The following is a 21,753-nucleotide window of genomic DNA, read 5'->3' as shown; positions in this document are numbered from 1 at the left end:
TGCATCCTTCAAGAAAAACATGATTTTCATGCAGGACAATGCTCCATCACACGCGTCCAAGTACTCCACAGCGTGGCTGGCAAGAAAGGGTATAAAAGAAGAAAAAATAATGACATGGCCTCCTTGTTCACCTGATCTGAACCCCATTGAGAACCTGTGGTCCATCATAAAATGTGAGATTTACAAGGAGGGAAAACAGTACACCTCTCTGAACTGTGTCTGGGAGGCTGTGGTTGCTGCTGCACGCAATGTTGATGGCGAACAGATCAAAACACTGACAGAATCCTTGGATGGCAGGCTTTTGAGTGTCCTTGCAAAGAAAGGTGGCTATATTGGTCACTGATTTGTTTTTGTTTTGTTTTTGAATGTCAGAAATGTATATTTGTGAATGTTGAGATGTTATATTGGTTTCACTGGTAAAAATAAATAATTGAAATGGGTATATATTTGTTTTTTGTTAAGTTGCCTAATAATTATGCACAGTAATAGTCACCTGCACACACAGATATCCCCCTAAAATAGCTAAAACTAAAAACAAACTAAAAACTACTTTCAAAAATATTCAGCTTTGATATTAATGAGTTTTTTGGGTTCATTGAGAACATGGTTGTTGTTCAATAATACAATTATTTCTCAAAAATACAACTTGCCTAATAATTCTGCACTCCCTGTATATGCAGTTTAATAATGGGCCAATCAATTTAAACCCAGGTTTAAATTGATAGGTCCATTTTCAAGCTGCATATATTTGCATAACAAATTGCATCAACTCAAAAATATTTACATCTCATTGATCATCCCTAATCTGAAGTGAGGGGTGTCTGGAGGCTGGCATGTTTATTTTCTTTTAAACAATGCAAATTGCCTGTCTGTCCTGCTGATACTCTGCCTCTAATACTTTTATTCATTAACCCTGAACAAGCATGCAGATCCGAGGTTTTTTGCGTCATGCTTGTTTCGGGTAGTTGGTTCAGACACATCGGCCTGGTGCACACCAGAGGAGTTTTTCTGAGCGTTTTGAGTTTTTAATTCTGCTGCTAATGTTATTATATGTGTCTGTGCACACTGGAGCAATGAGGTTTTGTAAAAAAAACCCCATAGCATTACATTGGGAAGTGCTTTTAGAGGTTTCAAAAGCTCTTCCCAATGTAATGCTATGGAGTTTTTTACAAAACCTCATTGCTCCAGTGTGCACAGACACATAGGATAACATTAGCAGCAGAAAAACTCAAAACGCTCAGAAAAACTCCTCTGGTGTGCACCAGGCCATCCTGCTGATCCTTCATGCATCAGTACCAGGCAACTGTTATTGTTTATAAGGAAAAAAAATATGGCTGCCTCTATCCCTATCACTTCAGGTGTACTTTAAGAAGTCAGTATGTAAAGGGACTCAGATTTGCTTATGGGGCTGGAGGAAGACTCGGGTAAGTATCAAATCTGTAGTTTAAACCGTCTTAGGTCTCCTTAATGCTGAATAACCTTTTTAGGGTGGAAAAATAGCTTAAATGTTTTATTGTTTCACCTGCATGACAGTGTCCCAGTGCTTAAATATATGAACTATTGACTTTTTTAATGTATCCCCTGCACTCAGAAGCTTAACGTTTTATGGCAGTAATTCCTTATCATTGAGGCTTATGTTATGTTATAGTCCCACAAGGTGCTGCCCCCACTGTATAGAACCTGTCACTCCTATGTTCTTAAAGTGGGATCTGAAGCATTAGTCTCTGCTCCTATTTAAAAGTTGCTGTCCGCCAATTATTTTAAGGAGTTTTATGTATCAGACATTTAAATTTAAGAAAAGGTCCCACTTCAATGTAAAGATCTCAGGCAACCATCTTCCCTTTCATTTACCTGAATATGTAAAGGTCTATTTCCTCATTCAATCCAAGATCTTCAGCCAAGATTGTAATTTTACGCTTTTGGACGAGAATCTACCATGTGTGCAGCTGCCCTGTAATGTCACTCTGAATCTGTAAACGACAACTGACAAACAAAGACCATACTCATACCTTGGGCCTGATCCAATTCACTTTTTATTTTAAGTTTTCTCCTAGGAGATAATTGTTCATCTTCGGTTTAAAATAACTTCAGCACTCTGCAATTTCAAAAGTATAAGACAGTAAAAAATACTGTCAAAATTATTCTGAGTATTTTCTTGCTTGCAGGTGACTTAAAGTGCACCTGTAACAAAAAAAAGCCACTGGGGGTACTTAACTCAGAGGGGGAAGCCTCTGGAACCAAATGAGGCTTCCCCATCCTTTCCTGCAGCTCTGAACCAGCCCTTACAGCCGATAAAAAGCCGCTGAGAGCACCAGTAGCATAATAACCCTTTGAGAGCCTCGTGCAGGTACACTTGTGGCTTTTGTTCAGACTCAGGCAGAAATAGCCAAGCCCAATTGGATCTGCTGTACTTCACAGGCGCAAGGTGTCTGTCCCTGCGCAGTAGAGCAGATACAAATGGGCTTGGCTATTTACGTCTGTTCCCAAACGAAAGTTACAAGTGTGCCAGCAAGCGGCTCACACAAGGTTGTTATGGCCCTGTATGGGTCAGGGGTCCCGGCACAGGATCAGGTGGACAGACTTGATCCTGGGCAATACTCCCGAGGTGAGCATGCCCAAAGCTCAGGCTCTCTTGTGCACTGTAGTTGGGCATGTGCCATGACCTCTGGAAGTACTTCTGGGGACGTGGCCATCTTGGATTTTTATTTTCCTTCTTCACCCAGCGGACAAACTGAGCGGCAGGGAAGAGCGTGAAGTGGCGTGTTGGGATCCGGAAGATGAGTTGCATCAGGTAGTATTTTTTTATTTTTTATTTATTTTATTTTTTTTCCATTTTTAAAACACCGCCTCAGGTTCTCTTTAAAGAGACACTGAAGCGAAAAAAAATTATGATATGAATTGGTTGTGTAGTACAGCTAAGAAATAAAGCATTTGGAGCAGACACATAAGTCTAATATTGTTTCCAGTACAGGAAGAGTTAAGAAACTCCAGTTGTTACTTATGCAAAAGAGCCATTGAGTTCTGTGACTTTGAAAGTTGTGGAGAGCTCTGACTTCTGATTAGGTTATATCGGCTGTATTGTGTTTTTCTTTTGCAGAGAACAGTTCAGGACAGGTCAAAAGTTCACTGCCTGTTCTGCAAAAACTTTTAGAATGCTGAGTAACGTGTGAACTGCAAATATTAGAGAATGATGCATTGTTATAAAAAAAAAGCTGTATAACTGAAAATAAAAATATAAGAATATTTTTTTGCTACTAATGTTCTAGTAATTACCCTACTACACAACCAATTCATGATATCATAATTTTTTTTCCGCTTCAGTGTCTCTTTAAGTATGTAATCACTGATAACTGGATACAACTGACAACTGGAGCTGGTTAATTATGCAGTGTGTGTGTGTGTACATATGTTTTTCAGCTCGTAAGTACAGTAGTTTAAATCACTTAAGGCCTCTTGCACATCAGGGCAGTTTCTGTGTGCTTTTCACAGCGCATTGCCCTGTGCGTTCTGCAGGTATTGTTTTTCCCATGTAATGAAATGTGCCTGGTTCACATCTATGCGCTGCGATGAGCTGCGTTACAAAAACGTAGGGTTGCATGCATTTTTGTTCGTTGAGCTGTAAAGCGCACATTAGTGCAAGTGAATGGGTGTGCTTTTTTAGCGCATGCAAGTCCGTAGAAGCGCATGCGGTTTTTTACCGTATTTTCCGTATAATACGCTCCGGAATATAAGACGCAAAGAAACCGGAAAAAATTAAAAATAAACGAAACCTGGCGAGTCCATATTTCAGGAGCGTCTTGTACATGCCCTCCCCCAAATGGTGTCCTCCTATGTGTCCTCTGGTCTCCCTCCTGTGCCCTGTGGTTGCCCCCCTGTGCCCTGTGGTCCACCCTGTTGTCACCCCCGTGTCCTCTGGTCCACCCTGAGGTCGCCCCCGTGTCCTCTGGTCCCCCCTGAGCCCTGTGGTTGCCCCCCTGTGTCCTCTGGTTCCCTCCTGTGCCCTGTGGTCTCTCCCCCCCTCTGCCGTGTGGTTGCCCCCCTGTGCCCTGTGGTCATCCCTCTGTGTCCTCTGGTCCCCCCTGTGGTTGCCCCCCCTGTGTCCTCTTGTACCCTGTAGTCCCCCCTGTGTCCTCTCTGTGATCACCCCCCTGTGTCATCTTGTTTCCCCCCCTGTACCCTGTGGTCCCCACTGTGTCCTCTGGTCCCCCCCTGTGGTTGCCCCCTATGTCCTTTTGTCCCCCCCACCTGTACACTGTGTCCTCTTGCCCCCCCCCCCCCCCGTGTCCTCTTGCCCTTCCCCCCAGTGTCCTCTTGTCCCCCCCCCCCCTGTATCCTGTGGTCGCCCCGCCCTGTGTCCGCTGGTCCCCCCCAGCTTCGTCATGTTTCCCCGCTGGGCCTGGCCGCCCCCCCCCCCCCCCCACTTATGTCTCCCGGCCTAATGACGCGTCATTAGAAGCTGGCACTAGAGGAAGCCGCACACAGAAGCCGGATGTCTTCATTCGCCGCGCCGCGGGCAAGATGGAGGAGGTAAGCTGCTGCCGCTGACTGCACGGGGGGGTCGGGAGACATAAGCAGGGGGTCGGGAGGTGTAAGGGGGGGGCCAGGAGATATAAGCGGGGGGCAGGATAAAAGCACAGCGTGGAGCCAGGCCAAGCGGCAGGGAATCCCAGATGACGGCGGGTCAGCGGTTCGTATCGGCGGGCGTTTGGAAGTCGGGGATTCCCTGCCTTTGCCGTATAAGATGCAGGGACTTTTTCTACCCATTTTTTGGGGAGAAAAAGTGCGTCTTATACGGCAAAAAATACGGTACCCCAATAGGGAAAAAAAAATATATCTACATATGAAAGCAAAGCTCTATTGACAACTGCTACAATAAGAAAATATGGGTTTAAAAAAAGCGCAGCACAATGTACTGAAGCGCTCATAGAAGCGCATGCGGCTTTTAACACGCGCTTTTACACGTTTCTCAGCGCACCTTATGTGAACGAGGCCTAAGATTGCTGTGTTCTCCCTGAGCACAGCCCTATCGGTGCGACTTGCAGTACTAGAGAAGCATGACCGTTGCTAAGGTAACACGCATTACTAACTAACGTTGGTTAGTAACCAGCAATACCATAGCGATGGTACGTTAACCTCCCTAGCGATATTGACGGTTATGCACGTCAATACAAAACATGCTGTGAACGGTATTGACGTGCATACATGTCAGTACTCTCCTGCACTGTATACTAGACCCTTGCTTGACATATTTTGGCAAGTTACAGGAAAAAAATTCCAAATTAATTGGTTCCCTTTTTGCACAGAAATCCTGGGGAAATTGAACGCCAGGGAGGTTAATCAAGTACTGCGAGTCGCGCTAATAACGCAACTCGTGGTACTGCAGGTGGAAGGAAAGGTAATACTGCCATGTGCTGTGTGTACATGGCAGTATTACCAATGTTTTGATCAACCCCTGTCACTGCTGTTGTTTAGAATACACACTCTACTTTGTTTAGCTGAATAGAATGACCCTTTGAACTTTCCTGCTGATCTAATTTTGAACTGATCTAATTTTGCCTTTGCATTGATCTGATTATTATTGTAAATTCCACTGTATATAAGTGTGTAATTTCAATAAAACATTAAAAAACTTCAAAGATGAAAAATGTTTGTAGACTGCATGGCAATAGTGTCCCAGCTGGTATTTGGGATCCTAGCACTATAGACAAGAGTGCTATCCATTTATGCCACCTTGACACCCAGTGTAATGTGATGGAGGTTTACCACCTGATAAAAGAAGTCTTAGAAGCTACTTAATTACGATTCTTTTTTTCTTTGCAGAGTCTGAAAACATCTGTTAATGATAACATTAAAGCGGTAGATGAACGTTTGGCTAAAGAAGATGATATCAGGAAAAAAAAGGTATGTCCTGCCGTAAGATCAGAGGCAGATTTATTCGGGGAGAATTCAAATTGAAACGTGAGCAATCAGAACAGGTGGATGATTTTATCTTTCTTTGTCTGCTAGTCACATTCAGCTGATCATGTCTCATCTTTGCTTCCTTTCAATGCTCAAACATGAGGCAGAAATGAAATATGCTCATGATAAGCCAAGACTTGTAAATCAATCACCTGATCAAATTGTTCTCTGTAAATTCTCCTCAAGGAGAATTTCTGTTGCATGAATTGATCATTTCTAATTAAGGTGACCACAAATATTTTTTTCTGGTAATTTGCAGGCTGCACTACTGTTAACGGACAAGAGTGGTCCCCAGATACCAGAATTGTATTGTCCTTGTGCCCCCCAGATACAAGTAGCCATGGCCTCCCTAGATACAAGAATTAAGTAGCCATGTGTGCCAAGATTAAAGAATTTGGTAGTGTAAAGTTGAGTGGATCGCAGCCAGCACACAGCTTCTTAGTAAAAGTCAGTTTATTTGTAAAGTCAAAACCGCTTCTCTTTAGCATAAATTGGAAACAATACAAACAGCTTATATCAGTTTAGGAGAGTCCTTAACCACTTGAGGACCTAGGACTTTCTACCCCTTAAGGACCGGCCACTTTTTTTCCATTCAGACCACTGCAGCTTTCACGGTTTATTGCTCGCTCATACAACCTACCACCTAAATGAATTTTGGCTCCTTTTCTTCTCACTAATAAAGCTTTCTTTTGGTGCTATTTGATTGCTCCTGCGATTTTTACTTTTTATTATATTCATCAAAAAAGACATGAATTTTGGCAAAAAAAATGATTTTTTTTTTACTTTCTGTGCTGACAGTTTTCAAATAAAGTAAAATTTCTGTATACATGCAGCGCGAAAAATGTGGACAAACATGTTTTGGATAAAAAAAAACCCATTCAGTGTATATTTATTGGTTTGGGTAAAAGTTATAGCGTTTACAAACTATGGTGCAAAAAGTGAATTTTCCCATTTTCAAGCATCTATGACTTTTCTGACCTCCTGTCATGTTTCATGAGGGGCTAGAATTCCAGGATAGTATAAATACCCCCCAAATGACCCCATTTTGGAAAGAAGACATCCCAAAGTATTCACTGAGAGGCATAGTGAGTTCATAGAAGATATTATTTTTTGTCACAAGTAAGCGGAAAATGACACTGACAAAAAAAAAAAAGTTTCCATTTCTTCTAACTTGCGACAAAAAAAAATGAAATCTGCCACGGACTCACCATGCCCCTCTCTGAATACCTTGAAGGGTCTACTTTCCAAAATGGGGTCATTTGTGGGGTGTGTTTACTGTCCTGACATTTTGGGGGGTGCTAAATTGTAAGCACCCCTGTAAAGCCTAAAGGTGCTCATTGGACTTTGGACCCCTTAGCGCAGTTAGGCTGCAAAAAAGTGCCACACATGTGGTATTGCCGTACTCAGGAGAAGTAGTATAATGTGTTTTGGGGTGTATTTTTACACATACCCATGCTGGGTGGGAGAAATATCTCTGTAAATGACAATTTGTTAATTTTTTTTACACACAATTGTCCATTTACAGAGATCTTTCTCCCACTCAGCATGGGTATGTGTAAAAATACACCCCAAAACACATTGTACTACTTCTCCCGAGTACGGCGATACCACATGTGTGGCACTTTTTTGCACCCTAACTGCGCTAAAGGGCCCAAAGTCCAATGAGTACCTTTAGGATTTCACAGGTCATTTTGCGGAATTTGATTTCCAGACTACTCCTCACGGTTTAGGGCCCCTAAAATGCCAGGGCAGTATAGGAACCCCACAAATGACCCCATTTTAGAAAGAAGACACCCCAAGGTATTCCGTTAGGAGTATGGTGAGTTCATAGAAGATTTTATTTTTTGTCACAAGTTAGCGGAAAATGACACTTTGTGAAAAAACACAATTAAAATCAATTTCCGCTAACTTGTGACAAAAAATAAAATCTTCTATGAACTCGCTATACTACTAACGGAATACCTTGGGGTGTCTTCTTTCTAAAATGGGGTCATTTGTGGGGTTCCTATACTGCCCTGGCATTTTAGCGGCCCTAAACCGTGAGGAGTAGTCTTGAAACGAAATTTCTCAAAATGACCTGTGAAATCCTAAAGGTACTCATTGGACTTTGGGCCCTTTAGCGCAGTTAGGGTGCAAAAAAGTAATATGAGAGGGTAGGAGGCGCCCTGGAGGATACTTATGGAATGATATATGGAATCGAGAATCGATATATATGTATGTAGGGTATATACAGAGATCAATCAATCAGTAATTGGTTTTATAGATATACTTATATGGACAGATCCTACCTTAAATGAGTAGTCAGTCCCATAATGTATGGTATAAAAGCTTTAATAGGGCACTCGAAAAAATTGACAACGCGTTTCGCGGTTAGAACCGCTTCATCAGGTCATGTACTGTGCCTTTAAGAGATAAGAACAAACAGGGCACTGAGACACAGAGAAACATCTCCTTTGTAGATTACAATAAAAAAGCATATCTAGCAAAACACAAAGAAATTCTTAAAGTTGTACAGGTATATTCATAGACAATAATACTCTCATAAGTACATAAATAAAAGTAAAAAAATAATAATAATAATAATAATAATAATAAAAATAAAATTAAAATAAAAATAATAATAAAATACAGAATAAATGCATGAAAAAAGATACTAATAATAAAAGAAAGGCTTATGGTGCCTCTCTGTTATTAGATGTATATCACCGTGACAGTTATTGCATAACATGTATACTGAATGTAGGTTTGAACATTACACGTTTGGAAAATTCAGTGCCAATGCCCCATTGATGTGAAAGCAGGGGAGATTAGGCAGGGGAGATAAGGCACTATGGATCAGTTTAAGATGTCACATGGGGGCTTAAGATCTCCCCCTCTAAGTGTATTAGGGAGAGACCTAGGTGGAATTAGGGTGCCTCCTCTAATAGCAGGGATTAGGGCTAGCTGGTTGCTTTGAAGAGCAACTCCCTTATAATTTATGTGGCAGGACGTTACGAAAACGGGTTTAGGTCCATTAATAAAACCCAGCAGGACCATCTAATCTGTCTATTAGCGCTGCGATTGCACAGTTATTGAGACAGACAGTACAAGTTAAATTGTGTGGTCACGGAAAGATGTAACAAGGAGGTAACACGAGTGTTAGGATGGAAGCAATAAAAAACAAAAAAACAAGCACAAGACGGCTAGGCAAACAACCCTTACCGTAGGGCTATGTGTAGAAGTGGAAGTAGTGAGGGAGCTGCTTACCAAAAGTGGACGTATCCTCCGCATCGGCGCCTGTAACTGCCGCTGCGGGACGCTTCCAGGGTAAATAGGATCCGGAAGTCCGTACCCGTGTGGCGGAGGGGAGTCCCCTCCGCCACACGGGTACGGACTTCCGGATCCTATTTACCCTGGAAGCGTCCGCAGCGGCAGTTACAGGCGCCGATGCGGAGGATACGTCCACTTTTGGTAAGCAGCTCCCTCACTACTTCCACTTCTACACATAGCCCTACGGTAAGGGTTGTTTGCCTAGCCGTCTTGTGCTTGTTTTTTTTGTTTTTTATTGCTTCCATCCTAACACTCGTGTTAACTCCTTGTTACATCTTTCCGTGACCACACAATTTAACTTGTACTGTCTGTCTCAATAACTGTGCAATCGCAGCGCTAATAGACAGATTAGATGGTCCTGCTGGGTTTTATTAATGGACCTAAACCCGTTTTCGTAACGTCCTGCCACATAAATTATAAGGGAGTTGCTCTTCAAAGCAACCAGATAGCCCTAATCCCTGCTATTAGAGGAGGCACCCTAATTCCACCTAGGTCTCTCCCTAATACACTTAGAGGGGGAGATCTTAAGCCCCCATGTGACATCTTAAACTGATCCATAGTGCCTTATCTCCCCTGCTTTCACATCAATGGGGCATTGGCACTGAATTTTCCAAACGTGTAATGTTCAAACCTACATTCAGTATACATGTGTTATGCAATAACTGTCACGGTGATATACATCTAATAACAGAGAGGCACCATAAGCCTTTCTTTTATTATTAGTATCTTTTTTCATGCATTTATTCTGTATTTTATTATTATTTTTATTTTTTTACTTTTATTTATGTACTTATGAGAGTATTATTGTCTATGAATATACCTGTACAACTTTAAGAATTTCTTTGTGTTTTTACTAGATATGCTTTTTTATTGTAATCTACAAAGGAGATGTTTCTCTGTGTCTCAGTGCCCTGTTTGTTCTTATCTCTTAAAGGCACAGTACATGACCTGATGAAGCGGTTCTAACCGCGAAACGCGTTGTCAATTTTTTCGAGTGCCCTATTAAAGCTTTTATACCATACATTATGGGACTGACTACTCATTTAAGGTAGGATCTGTCCATATAAGTATATCTATAAAACCAATTACTGATTGATTGATCTCTGTATATACCCTACATACATATATATCGATTCTCGATTCCATATATCATTCCATAAGTATCCTCCAGGGCGCCTCCTACCCTCTCATATTGCTAACCTCCCCCTGGGACCAGGGGACACACCTGGACAGGTGTAATTTTACCAAAGGAGCTGCGACCGGGGAAACTTCAACACAAGGCCGAGTGGAGACGGTACTTCCCCACATGCGACATACAGTGGTTGCCTTACATGCAACCCGGCTTTGTGAGTATAATTAATCCTCTTCTCTTTCGACTAAAGCCGCACGTGAGATAATACACCAGATCGGGCTACCGGTTTCTTCCTGTCCCTTTTTCTATTCCTCCAGTACATACCAGGGTGCAAAAAAGTGCCACACATGTGGTATCGCCGTACTCGGGAGAAGTAGTACAATGTGTTTTGGGGTGTATTTTTACACATACCCATGCTGGGTGGGAGAAATACCTCTGTAAATGACAATCTTTTGATTATTTTTTTTTTACACACAATTGTCCATTTACAGAGATATTTCTCCCACCCAGCATGGGTAAGTGTAAAAAATACACCCCAAAACACATTGTACTACTTCTCCCGAGTACGGCGATACCACATGTGTGGCACTTTTTTGCACCCTAACTGCGCTAAGGGGCCCAGAGTCCAATGAGTACCTTTAGGCTTTACAGGGGTGCTCAAAATTTAGCACCCCGCCCACTTGCCAGGACAGTTAAAAAACCCCACAAATGACCCCATTTTGGAAAGAATACACAACAAGGTATTCCATGAGGGAATGGTGAGGTCATTGAAAATTTTATTTTTTGTCACAAGTTAACGGAAAATGACACTTTGTTAAAAAAAAAAAAAAAAAAAAATTCTGCTAACTTGTGACAAAAACTAAAATCTTTTATGAACTCACCGTGCACCTCACATAATACTTTAGGGTGTCCTCTTTCCAAAATGGGGTCATTTGTGGAGTCTGTCCTGGCATTTTAGGGTCTCTGCAATCATTACATGTATGGCCAGTATTAGGAGTTTCTGCTATTCTCCTTATATTGGGTATACAAGTAATGCACTCTGGGCTGAAAGGAAAAATGAACGGCACACATACCTTGCTCCACATCAATGGCAGATCTTCCTCCACATCAATGGCAGTGATAACCTCAGGAGAGAGACACCCCGTGCCACCCTGCACTCAGAGTGAGCCACCAACTTATGTGACTGGGCCTCAGAACTTTAGTATACAGCATTATGCCTGTAGGATACAGCAATATGCCTGCCAATAGAGATGACTCTGTGTGGCATTAAAGCATCATCATAGGCCCAAATCACATATAAACCGGGGGTGTCCACACTCAAGGGAAATTCAAACATGCCGTCTTATATCGCCAACCCAGGACAGATCAGCAATACCAAGCATGGAAACCGATCCTTCTTCCGACTTTTATGCTTACCCGTTTGGTTTTCAAGCTTACCTCTCCTCTCTCTGCGACAATGTGCGAAAGACCACTGAGTGTGTGCCTACTCCTGTGTCTGGAGTTCCCTAGGTTCTAATAGTGTACCTGCTCGTGGTACCTCTCAAAACACGGCCCTACGCATAGGCCAGGCTGGTCAGGACGGCGGGGACAATAATAAACGGTGTCAGTCCTTGTTCCAGCCCTGCTGCAGACACGCCAACGTTTTCTTCGGATGCGTTGACCTGGGGCACACGGAAGCTGATAGGCGTAATGCCTTCCATGCAGTTGGCTAGTTGCATCTGGGGGGGGGGGGGGGGGGGGGGGGGGGGGGCCTGGCACCTCCTGGATACAGGATGTCCAGAATGATCTCTTCCTGAAATTGGAGGAAAGATCCAGTTCTCCCAGCCTTACTGTAGAGAACAAAGCTGTTATAAACTGCCAATTGAATCAGATAAAAAGACACTTTCTTATACCAGCGTCTTGTTTTCCGGGTAATTAAATAGGGCGCTAACCTCTGGTCATTGAAGTCCACCCCTCCCATGTTGACATTATATTCGTGGACGACAAGGGGCTTTTCAATGACCTTAGTTGCCCGTTGAATTTGGACTGTCGTGTCTGTGTGAATGGTGGACAGAAAGTAAACGTCCCTCTTGTCCTTCCATTTCACCGCGAGCAGGTCTTCAGTACGCAAGGCGGCCCTCTGCCCCCGTTCAAGTCTGGTGGTAACGAGCCGTTGGGGGAAGCCCTGGCGACTAGGCCGCGCAGTGCCACAGCATCGGATTCCTTCTAACTTTAAGTGCTGAAAGAGGGCCACACTTGTGTAATAATTGTCCACAAAAAGATGGTACCCCTTCTGGAACAAGGGTGACACCAAGTCCCACACAACCTTTCCACTGCTCCCCAGGTAGTCAGGGCATCCGACCGGCTCCAATTTTGAGTCTTTTCCCTCATAGACCCTAAAACGACATGTATAGCCTGTGGCCCCTTTCACAGAGCTTATACAGTTTCACCCCATACCGGGCGCGCTTGCTTGGGATGTACTGTTTGATGCCAAGGCGCCCGGTAAAGCGTAAGAGGGACTCGTCTACGCAGATGTTCTGTTCAGGGATATAAGCATCTGCAAATGTTGAGGACAGGTGGTCTATGAGGGGCCGAATTTTGTGGAGCCGGTCATAAGCAGGGTCTCCCCTTTCATGACAGATTTCGTCGTCGTTGAAGTGCAGGAAGCGCAGGATGGACTCAAATCGTGTCCTGGACATGGCAGCAGGGTACAAGGGAACATGATGTACTGGGTTCGTAGACCAATACGCCCGCAGTATACATTCTGTTTCATTAGTCCCAAGTGAAGGATAAGGGCCAAAAAGATTTTAATGTCGGAAACTTGGACTGGTTTCCACCCGAAAGGCTGGGCATACATGCTCTCCGGGTGCTCGGTGATGAATTGTGTGGCTTTACGGTTGGTCTCAACCACAATTAAGTCCAAGAGAACCTGGGTGATGAACAGCTGCAAAAAGTCTAGGCCGTTCCTAGATGAGCTGTCGCCACCTGGACTCCAGACTGGGCGGTGAAAGGGGGCACTACGGGTGCGGCGGAATCAGGGGATTGCCAATCTGGTTGTGCCAGCACCTCTGGGAGTCTATGGGTACTACGGGCCCGTCTTCTTCTTGGTGGCTGCGACGGGGGTACTACTGCACTTGCCACCGTACCAGTTTCAACTTCCATGCTGACGCTCACCACTTCGCCAGGGTCTACAGAAGTACTGGTACCAAGTCCAGGAGATGCTGCGCTGCTGGTGCCTGCCTCACCAAGAAAACTATCAACAGCGCTAGCACCACCCTGCTGCCCTTGAGGCGGATCCTGCGCCACCTGCGGTCTAACGACTTGGGGTCTGGTACGCCTGGCTCTAGCCGGGACCATAGCCTCGTCATCACTTTCGGTCAGGGAACCACTGCTTTCTACAGGTTCAAATTCGGAACGGAAGATTCGACGGATGATTCTTCCCAAAAGAACTCATCCGACTGGTCCATGTACCTGTATACCTCGTCATCGGAAAGCCCCCTTCTTGCCATTTTGGATTGCTAAATTTATGGGGTTTTCCTCCGAGACTACCCAGAAAAAAAGAGCACCTTACCTAGCAAAAAGGGAGTATTTGAGAGGTATTGGGGTTGGTGGGAAGTGGGGTCTCAGAGGCAATCAAACAATCACGGGACAATCAAATACAATTACAGCACAATCGACTCCAATCACAGCACAATCAAATCTGATGCACTCGGAAGGTGATGGGGGGAGGGTGGGATTGGCTGTGGCGGGAAGTGGGGTCTCAGGCAATCAAACAATCACGGGGCAATCGAAGCCAATCACGGGACAATCAAATACGATTACAGCACAATCGAATCCAATCACAGCACAATCAAATCTGATGCACTCGGAAGGTGATGGGGGGAGGGTGGGATTGGGTGTGGCGGGAAGTGGGGTCTCAGGCAATCAAACAATCACGGGGCAATCAAAGCCGATCACGGGACAATCAAATACAATTACAGCACAATCGAATCCAATCACAGCCCAATCAAATCTGATGCACTCGGAAGGTGATGGGGGGAGGGTGGGATTGGGTGTGGCGGAAAGTGGGGTCTCAGGCAATCAAACAATCACGAAGTCGATCACGGGACAATCAAATACAATTACAGCACAATCGACTCCAATCACAGCACAAGCAAATCTGATGCACTCGGAAGGTGGTGGTTGGAGGTGGTGGGGGGGAGGGTGGGGTTGGGTGTGGTGGGGGGGGGAGGGTGGGGTTGGGTGTGGTGGGAAGTGGGGTCTCAGGCAATCAAACAATCACGGGACAATCGAAGCAGATCACGGGACAATCAAATACAAGCGCAGCACAATCGAATACAAGCGCAGCACAGTCAAATACAATGCACTTGGACGGTGATTAGGAGGGGGGGGGGTCTGAGGGCGATTTGAGGGGGTGGGGGGTTGATCAGGAGCCTGCACGGGGCAGACTGAGTCCTGATCTTCCTGATCTGATAAGAGGCAGACACAGGGGGTTACTGATCAAAGATCAGTTAGTGATTGCTGGGGAGGACAGATGTAAACAAAGAGCAGGGGATGTAATCAGAAGGGGGGTATTAGGGCAATCGAGGGCCTGGGCAGGTGATCGGTTACCCCCGCGGGGCAGTTAGGGTCTGCTCTGATGGGTGGGGGTGCTGAGGGGTGATGGACAGGTGATAGACAGGTGATCAGAGGGGGATCAGGGGGTAAGGTAGCTGTATACAGATGTATACAGTATACAGGGGGGTAGTCTGGGATGGGGTGTGGGGGTGATCTAAAGGTAGGGGGGGGGGGGATCAGGGGTGACTAGGAGGCAGTTAGGGACCTAACGCAGGGGATAGCGTTTAAAGTTAGTGATAGGTGGGGGGGTTGGGGGTTTTAAAGGGGTGCAAGGGTGCTGGCAGGGGTCTGCTGGGGTGATCAGGGGGGGTATGAGGCCTGGGGTGGGAGATCAGGGGGGCTGTAGGCCAAAAAAAAACACGTGTGCTGGATACTCACAAAAGGCTTCCTCCTCGCTGGTGGTCTCTGCAACAATGAGACCACGAGGCGAGGAGGAAGCACGTATAAGGCACTTTGTTTACCTAACAAAGTGCCTTATACTCAGGGATTGGCTGATCATGCGGATTCCTCCGCTCGCCGGCTCTGCTAAGTGGCCGGCGAGCGGAGACAAAATGCCCGTGCATCGATCCCGGGCGGAGGATCGCGTCACGGATGACGCGATCGCTCCGCCCATGCCCTTAAATGGACCGCCGCCTCTGTGGGTGAGCCGGTCCTTAAGGGCTCCACTTCCCGGCCGCCCCTGTGCGTTAGGCGGTCGGGAAGTGGTTAATGTTGGCAAAGTCCAAATAACTCAAATCAGTCCGTTTTCAGGCCAACCACCAAGCCAGCATTGCACAGTATGGCTTGGCTTTTATACAGTGCTTCCAAACGCACTTCCAATGAGTTCAGCAGCACACCTGCTCCATGCCCGGGGGCACAGCTGGTACAAAGGCCGACCTTGCGAGGTCGTCAAGTACTGCGCCTGTGCGAGCAACACTGTCCATCAAGTCCACGTTGTCCGGAGTGTGCTGCGCCAACACAGTACACTCCAGACAACTAGGATTTGATTGACAGCGGCACAGTAGAGGTTGACCTCCCGAGGTCAGCCTCTGCACTGGCGGGGCCCCCGGGCCAGCGGCTGAGAGTGGAGCTGCGGCAAGGGGCTGGAGGAAGCACTGGCTAAGTAGATGTGTGTTTGTTTGTTTTTAAATAGCTTGGATATTCCCTTTTAAGTACATGATTTTTGACATCTGTGAAAAGGTCCTTACGAGTAGGCATGTTCAATTATATGCTAATAATTCTGGCTTATATGCAAATTGTATACATCTCTCTACCTCTTTGAGATTAGCCAAACAAGCCATGATCAATTGTTGACACAAACAAATTGGAATTTATAACATTTTTTTTGTCTATTTTCTTGTCATCCAGATGTGTGTGCTAAGGATGGTCCAAGTTATTCATTCCATTGAAAAGATAGAAAAAATTTTGCTGTCCCAAAATTGCACAGAAAATACAGAGCTGAACAGGTAATTTAAAATCTATACCCATTTAGCCTGATAAACAAACACGTTTGTTACACAAAGTAACTTTTACAGTCTTCAAGTTGTCTAAAACTGAAAAGGTATTCTTTACCTGATATGCTAAGTTAGTCCTGGACTTCTGGCTCTTGGGACCAAGAATATGAGCTAGTCTTGTTTGGATTCTGTTTTTGAACACATAATACTGACAAAATGCTTCAGAAAGCATTAACTGGGACTAAATGTCTTTTTTTTTTTTTAGCCAACAAGTTTATTTCAGACAATTATACATCCAGCATATAATACAGTTAGCAACTAGAAGTACAGTTCAGTCGAACTCTAGGTGAAAACATATCAAAATGTGTAGTGCAAATATAACATTGCATTGGTAAGCAACCAGCACATTATCAATTAGACTACGAGGGACTGTTGCCTGTATATACATATTGCATAGCCTGCAGTTTTAAGAGGGTTAGTCGCATCGTTTACACTGTGCTAACGCTGAGATATTAAACAGGAGAAAGTGAAGCAAAGGATATCCCATTTTTGTCATAAGGCACGTGTGTACATATGTATTGAGCTAGCCGTCTATCACAAAGTAAGTGGAATTTTCTATGCAAAACATTTTGGTGCATACAGTAAGCTTTTTATATGTAAGTGAGATGTGGACTTTTCTTTCCATGTTGCTATAGCAGGAGGTCTTTGGGGACAACCACTTGAGAATAAAGATTTGGTTATAAATATCTTGGTGTATTTTTTTTTTTTTTTTTTTTTTGTATTGACTTGTCAGTTAAGACACCCAAAGGGCACACCTTGGGATTTATGTCAACAGGGCACTCTATTTTGTCACAAAAAAAATAATAGTAATTTTCAGCCAGTATTGGAAAATGGTGGGACATTCCTCCAATAAATAATACACAGAAGGATCAACTAAAGTGCATTTGGGACGTCCTGGTTAAATGAAACCTGTTTAGGAGGTTAGATGAGACGTCCTGCTTAAATTTCTGTTTGCTGTGGAGTCGCATAAGCTTGATGGAGGATATATAATTAAGTCAGATAGTCCTTTACACAGGGGGGAAGATTTTTTAAATAACTCCATAGCTTCTTCCCAGTTGCTTTAGCTTCTTCTAAACCGCCAACACCGCTAATCCATTTTTCTTTAAAGGCATAGTGTAGTCAAGAGATTTATGGGTTGTCAGCATATCATAAATATGAGATGTTTTGAGGGACCTTTGCTAAGCCTCTGCTAGAGTGGAGCGGGGCAGATACTAACTGCAGTGCGCCAAAAGTGGGACTGCATAACATGTTTTAATTTTAACTGCAAATAAAAAAAAATTAATAGTTTTGCTCGAAGCGACTTTTTATTGAAGCTTCTCATAATTTAGAATTTTGCCTGTCTCTGTCTTCACTTATTTGAAGCCAGAAGGAGGAAGCATTGAAGTCACGTGAAGTGCAAGTAAGTGAACTCCCCGTAACCCTGTCCACTTTCTCAAGTGCTGAAGTGCGGTGTTCAGTATAATTGTCGTTTCTAAATTCAATATCCTGAATATCCTGAATTTGAACACCCAACACTTATTATGGATAAGATGACTTGGTTAAGTCTAATAGCCAATACGTTGGCCAAGATCCTGGCCAAGGGTCACAGAGCTCTGGGATTTTGCCAGGCTTGGGTAACACAACAATTAGTCCTCCGCATTGTGTCAATCAGTATACCAGACTCAAAGGAGTGGGAGAAAGTTTGGAGTAGTTGCGGCGGCAAAATGTCAGAGTATCTTTTATACATTTCTGTAGGCAAACCATCCAACCCTGGTGACTTTTTGTTAACCCAACAATTATTGAACAACCTGCACGTACTCAACCACGTAGTGTAGCCTGTATACTGCTAGGCAGGATTGACGGCACTATAAACTAATTGCACAATATCAAAAGAACAAGTGCCATCACTCTGCAGGCTGAAAATACAAAACACTTTATTTGTAGAAAAAGACACACATGGGGGTTGTACCATAAAACCATTAAAAACACTGGAGCGCTCCAAGATCAAACATGCCGCAAACACACACTCATGCCACCACCCATACAGGGGTACCGGTACCTCTAACTGGATATCTACCCTGCAGGAGGGATAAGGGACAGAGTGGGGATGCAGGCCGTCTGTGGAGTGTCAATAAGCTGACCAGTAATCACACTGGATTCCAAGTGTCGGCAATGGGTAAGTGAGAGCTCTTCACCCGCTATGCGGGACTCACCACTCTTCATCCAATTGTCGTCCTTGGGTGACTGCTGTGCGCACAGCCGAAACTTCCAGATCTTCACCGGTCCTCAATCCAGAAGGAGAGGTGCCCGGCCACGTGGAGCCAAGGCAGGCCAGCAAACAACACCAATGGAGAATCCCTGCTCAGAGACACGCCGGAGCGCTCCAGGACAGCATGCGGGTTTAAGCCCCGCCCACCTACGCGTTGCCAGTGTTTTTAATGGTTTTATGGTACAACCCCCATGTGTGTCTTTTTCTACAAATAAAGTGTTTTGTATTTTCAGCCTGCAGAATGATGGCACTTGTTCTTTTGATATAGTGACTTTTTGTTAGGGAGAGAGCCTATGGCTACTTTAATGTCTCTTAGAGTAATACATTTGTCTAATTCAAGACATTGTACATTGTCTAGTCTAGGAAGATTTATTTTTGAAAGATAAATCTCGGAGTCTGTTTATATTGACTGATATAAGAGCTGGTAGTACTGTGCACCAACTGTATTTATGCCTTCTACATCCATCACCAAATCACCATAGGTATTGGGAACTTCCACAATTGTGGGGGATTGTCGTCATACATTGTACTAGGGAAATATTGTAAACGTTGTAATGACCGGGACAAATGGGCAAATAAAATAGGTGGGTTTTCATTACAGCAGCATATATTATTGTATTATTTTAAAACTATAATGAGCGAAAGCTGAGAAATAATGAATGAAATGCATATAAAATAATTCTTAGCAAAACATACCCCCCAAAGATAGCCTAGTTGGTGGCGTAAAAAACAAGATATAGATAATTTTGTTGTGATCAAGTTATTGGTGAATGAATGGAAGGAGCACTGACAGGTAAAAATTGTTCTGGTCCACAAGGGGAAAAAACCCTCAGTGATGAAGTGGTTAATATTGATGAACTTGCCTCTCTACCTAAACCATTTCACACAGTAGGCATGCTGTGCTGATTTACACATTTCCCTTTTAAGTTTTAACTCTCACCTACCCTGTACTGCCTTCCCCAAATGCCTTTCTAGTTTCAGAGTTGGGCACGGTTTCTGTTTGGAGATGGGACTTACTTTACATTAAAATGTCTTCTGTACAACTAAACTCATCTTTTCTACTTAGTTCTTCCTTTTATTTTGCTGCTAGATAAGTGCCTGTTCATCCCTGCAGTTCTGTCCCTATCACTCCTTCCCTGATGGGCAGGTGTCCCTCCCTTTATCCACACTGAGAGTGTGCTAACCATATTTATTAACCTCCTGAGCGGTATGCCCGACACTGTGTCTGGTAAGAAATGTTTATCTATTACTAACATCCCTATTGCTGCCTTCATTGTACAGGAGCCCCTACACCTAGCTAACCTGTACTGTGGGGCTCCTGTACCTAGCTAGCCTATACTGGGGGACACCTGTACCTAGCTAGCCTATACTGGGGGACACCTGTACTTACCTAGATTATACTGGGGGACACCTGTACCGACCCAGCATATACTAGGGGACACCTAGACCTGGCTACTTACCTACAATAATTTGCAGGGGATCCAAACACAGATGGGCACCATGCGGTGGATGACACAGGACAGGTAATGTATAAATGCACACACGGGAGTACATTTTTACACTGGGGGGACATCGGTGAGGCAATGGGTGTGGACGATTTCCGAGCGATTTCATGTTGAAATATATTGGGAATCAGCACGTGGAGTATGGTCAATCGACTGATCTCTAATCGGGTTCGATTGGAGAAAGATTTGTCTCTTGGTCAAATATCCCCATCATCTCTAGATGTATGGCCACCTTTACCATAAATTCTCCTACATGGGCTGAATAATTGTTGCCCTTAATGATTGGGGATCAATCATTAGGACCACATTTAAAGGAAAATGCTCTTTAAACACTCTGGTCAGCAATAACCGAGTATGATTTACTGTTAAGTGGAGTGAGGAAGAGGCAGAATGGGTGGTTGCACAGGAGCGGGATGCTGAATCACATAATGTGAATAGTTGCGTGTGGTCCGATCTTAGTTATGGAGAGAATTCGAAGACATAACAAAAGTTCTCCTTCAAGATGCTGCGCTCACATGTACTTTATAATCTTCTTACAGTTGTGTCACTCAAAGAAAAAAGAAATGAACCATAGCGTGATACTGTATTATAGCATTGCCTCTTCCCACAACACCCAGTGCTGTAAACAATAACTGTTTGTGTATCCATCACAAGGTTATACAGGTCCTCACCATGTGATATTGCTGCCAAACCACAGACAGCAACAACAACACCTCCAAAGCTCTGGAACATATACACTCTCCCAGGTGCATGCAGGTGGCCCACCAATATCATATGTGGCCTCTCACCTTATGCTCTGCTGCCCAAGTTATAAGACAGCAGATGCGCTCAATGTATCCCGGCAGGCATTCACCAGCCAATACTCAGCAGATAGGTCTCACAGGAGCAGAAGCTTCACATCCGCCTATTAACTGAAGCTTAAGCCACATAGACCATACACTTTATTAAAATCTATGAAAAATTTGTGCACTCACATATTCCTCGTAAAAACAAGCATATCATATCATGAACTCCACGCCAGCTTCCTCCGCCTGTAGCTCCGCCCTACACGTTTCGTGCATACGCACTCATCAGGGGCTGGAGACGTCTAGTCAGCTGGTAACTTAAATCTCGTCTGTCACCGTCATTACAGCCAATAATCAAGGTCCCCTTATCCAAGATGGCCGCCGGACTACTTCCATCCTGGTCCGGCGAGCACATCTACCTATGGAGAAGCACCATGTCAGAGAGGGCGGAAACCCGTACCCCGCCCTTCAGGACCCGCCTCCTGGACTCCCATTGGAAGGCCAGCTGCAAGTGTCTGGACATGGGGCACCGCCCACCTGCATCATCTCATGGCTGTCAACATTACGTAGGAGCAGCCGATGTTCCAGCCTTGTGATTGGCTACATCGCACAGCAGCTCTTTTGTTGACATGCAAAACCTATGCATAAATGCAATTCAACAAGCTAACAGCTATAAAAACTATAAAAAGGATGAGCCCACTCCTAAAATTCCCGATAACATAATGCA

General features: G+C 44.3%; 1 protein-coding gene across 1 annotated transcript in view; it reads left to right on the top strand.

Annotated features, from left to right (window-relative positions):
• The window catches only part of COG2 (component of oligomeric golgi complex 2), a 142,863-nt gene that overhangs the window by 11,437 nt on the left and 109,673 nt on the right, over positions 1 to 21,753 (top strand). Inside the window, exons 4-5 of the mRNA XM_068231820.1 lie at positions 5,821 to 5,901; positions 16,343 to 16,440. Coding sequence (XP_068087921.1) covers positions 5,821 to 5,901; positions 16,343 to 16,440 — 179 coding nt within the window. The remainder of the gene's footprint in view (positions 1 to 5,820; positions 5,902 to 16,342; positions 16,441 to 21,753) is intronic.

Source organism: Hyperolius riggenbachi, chromosome 4 (genome assembly GCF_040937935.1).
Source record: "Hyperolius riggenbachi isolate aHypRig1 chromosome 4, aHypRig1.pri, whole genome shotgun sequence".
In the NCBI taxonomy this organism is placed as follows: domain Eukaryota; kingdom Metazoa; phylum Chordata; class Amphibia; order Anura; family Hyperoliidae; genus Hyperolius; species Hyperolius riggenbachi.
Note: the sequence above shows the minus strand (reverse complement) of the source record. Positions and strands in the feature narration are given on the sequence as shown.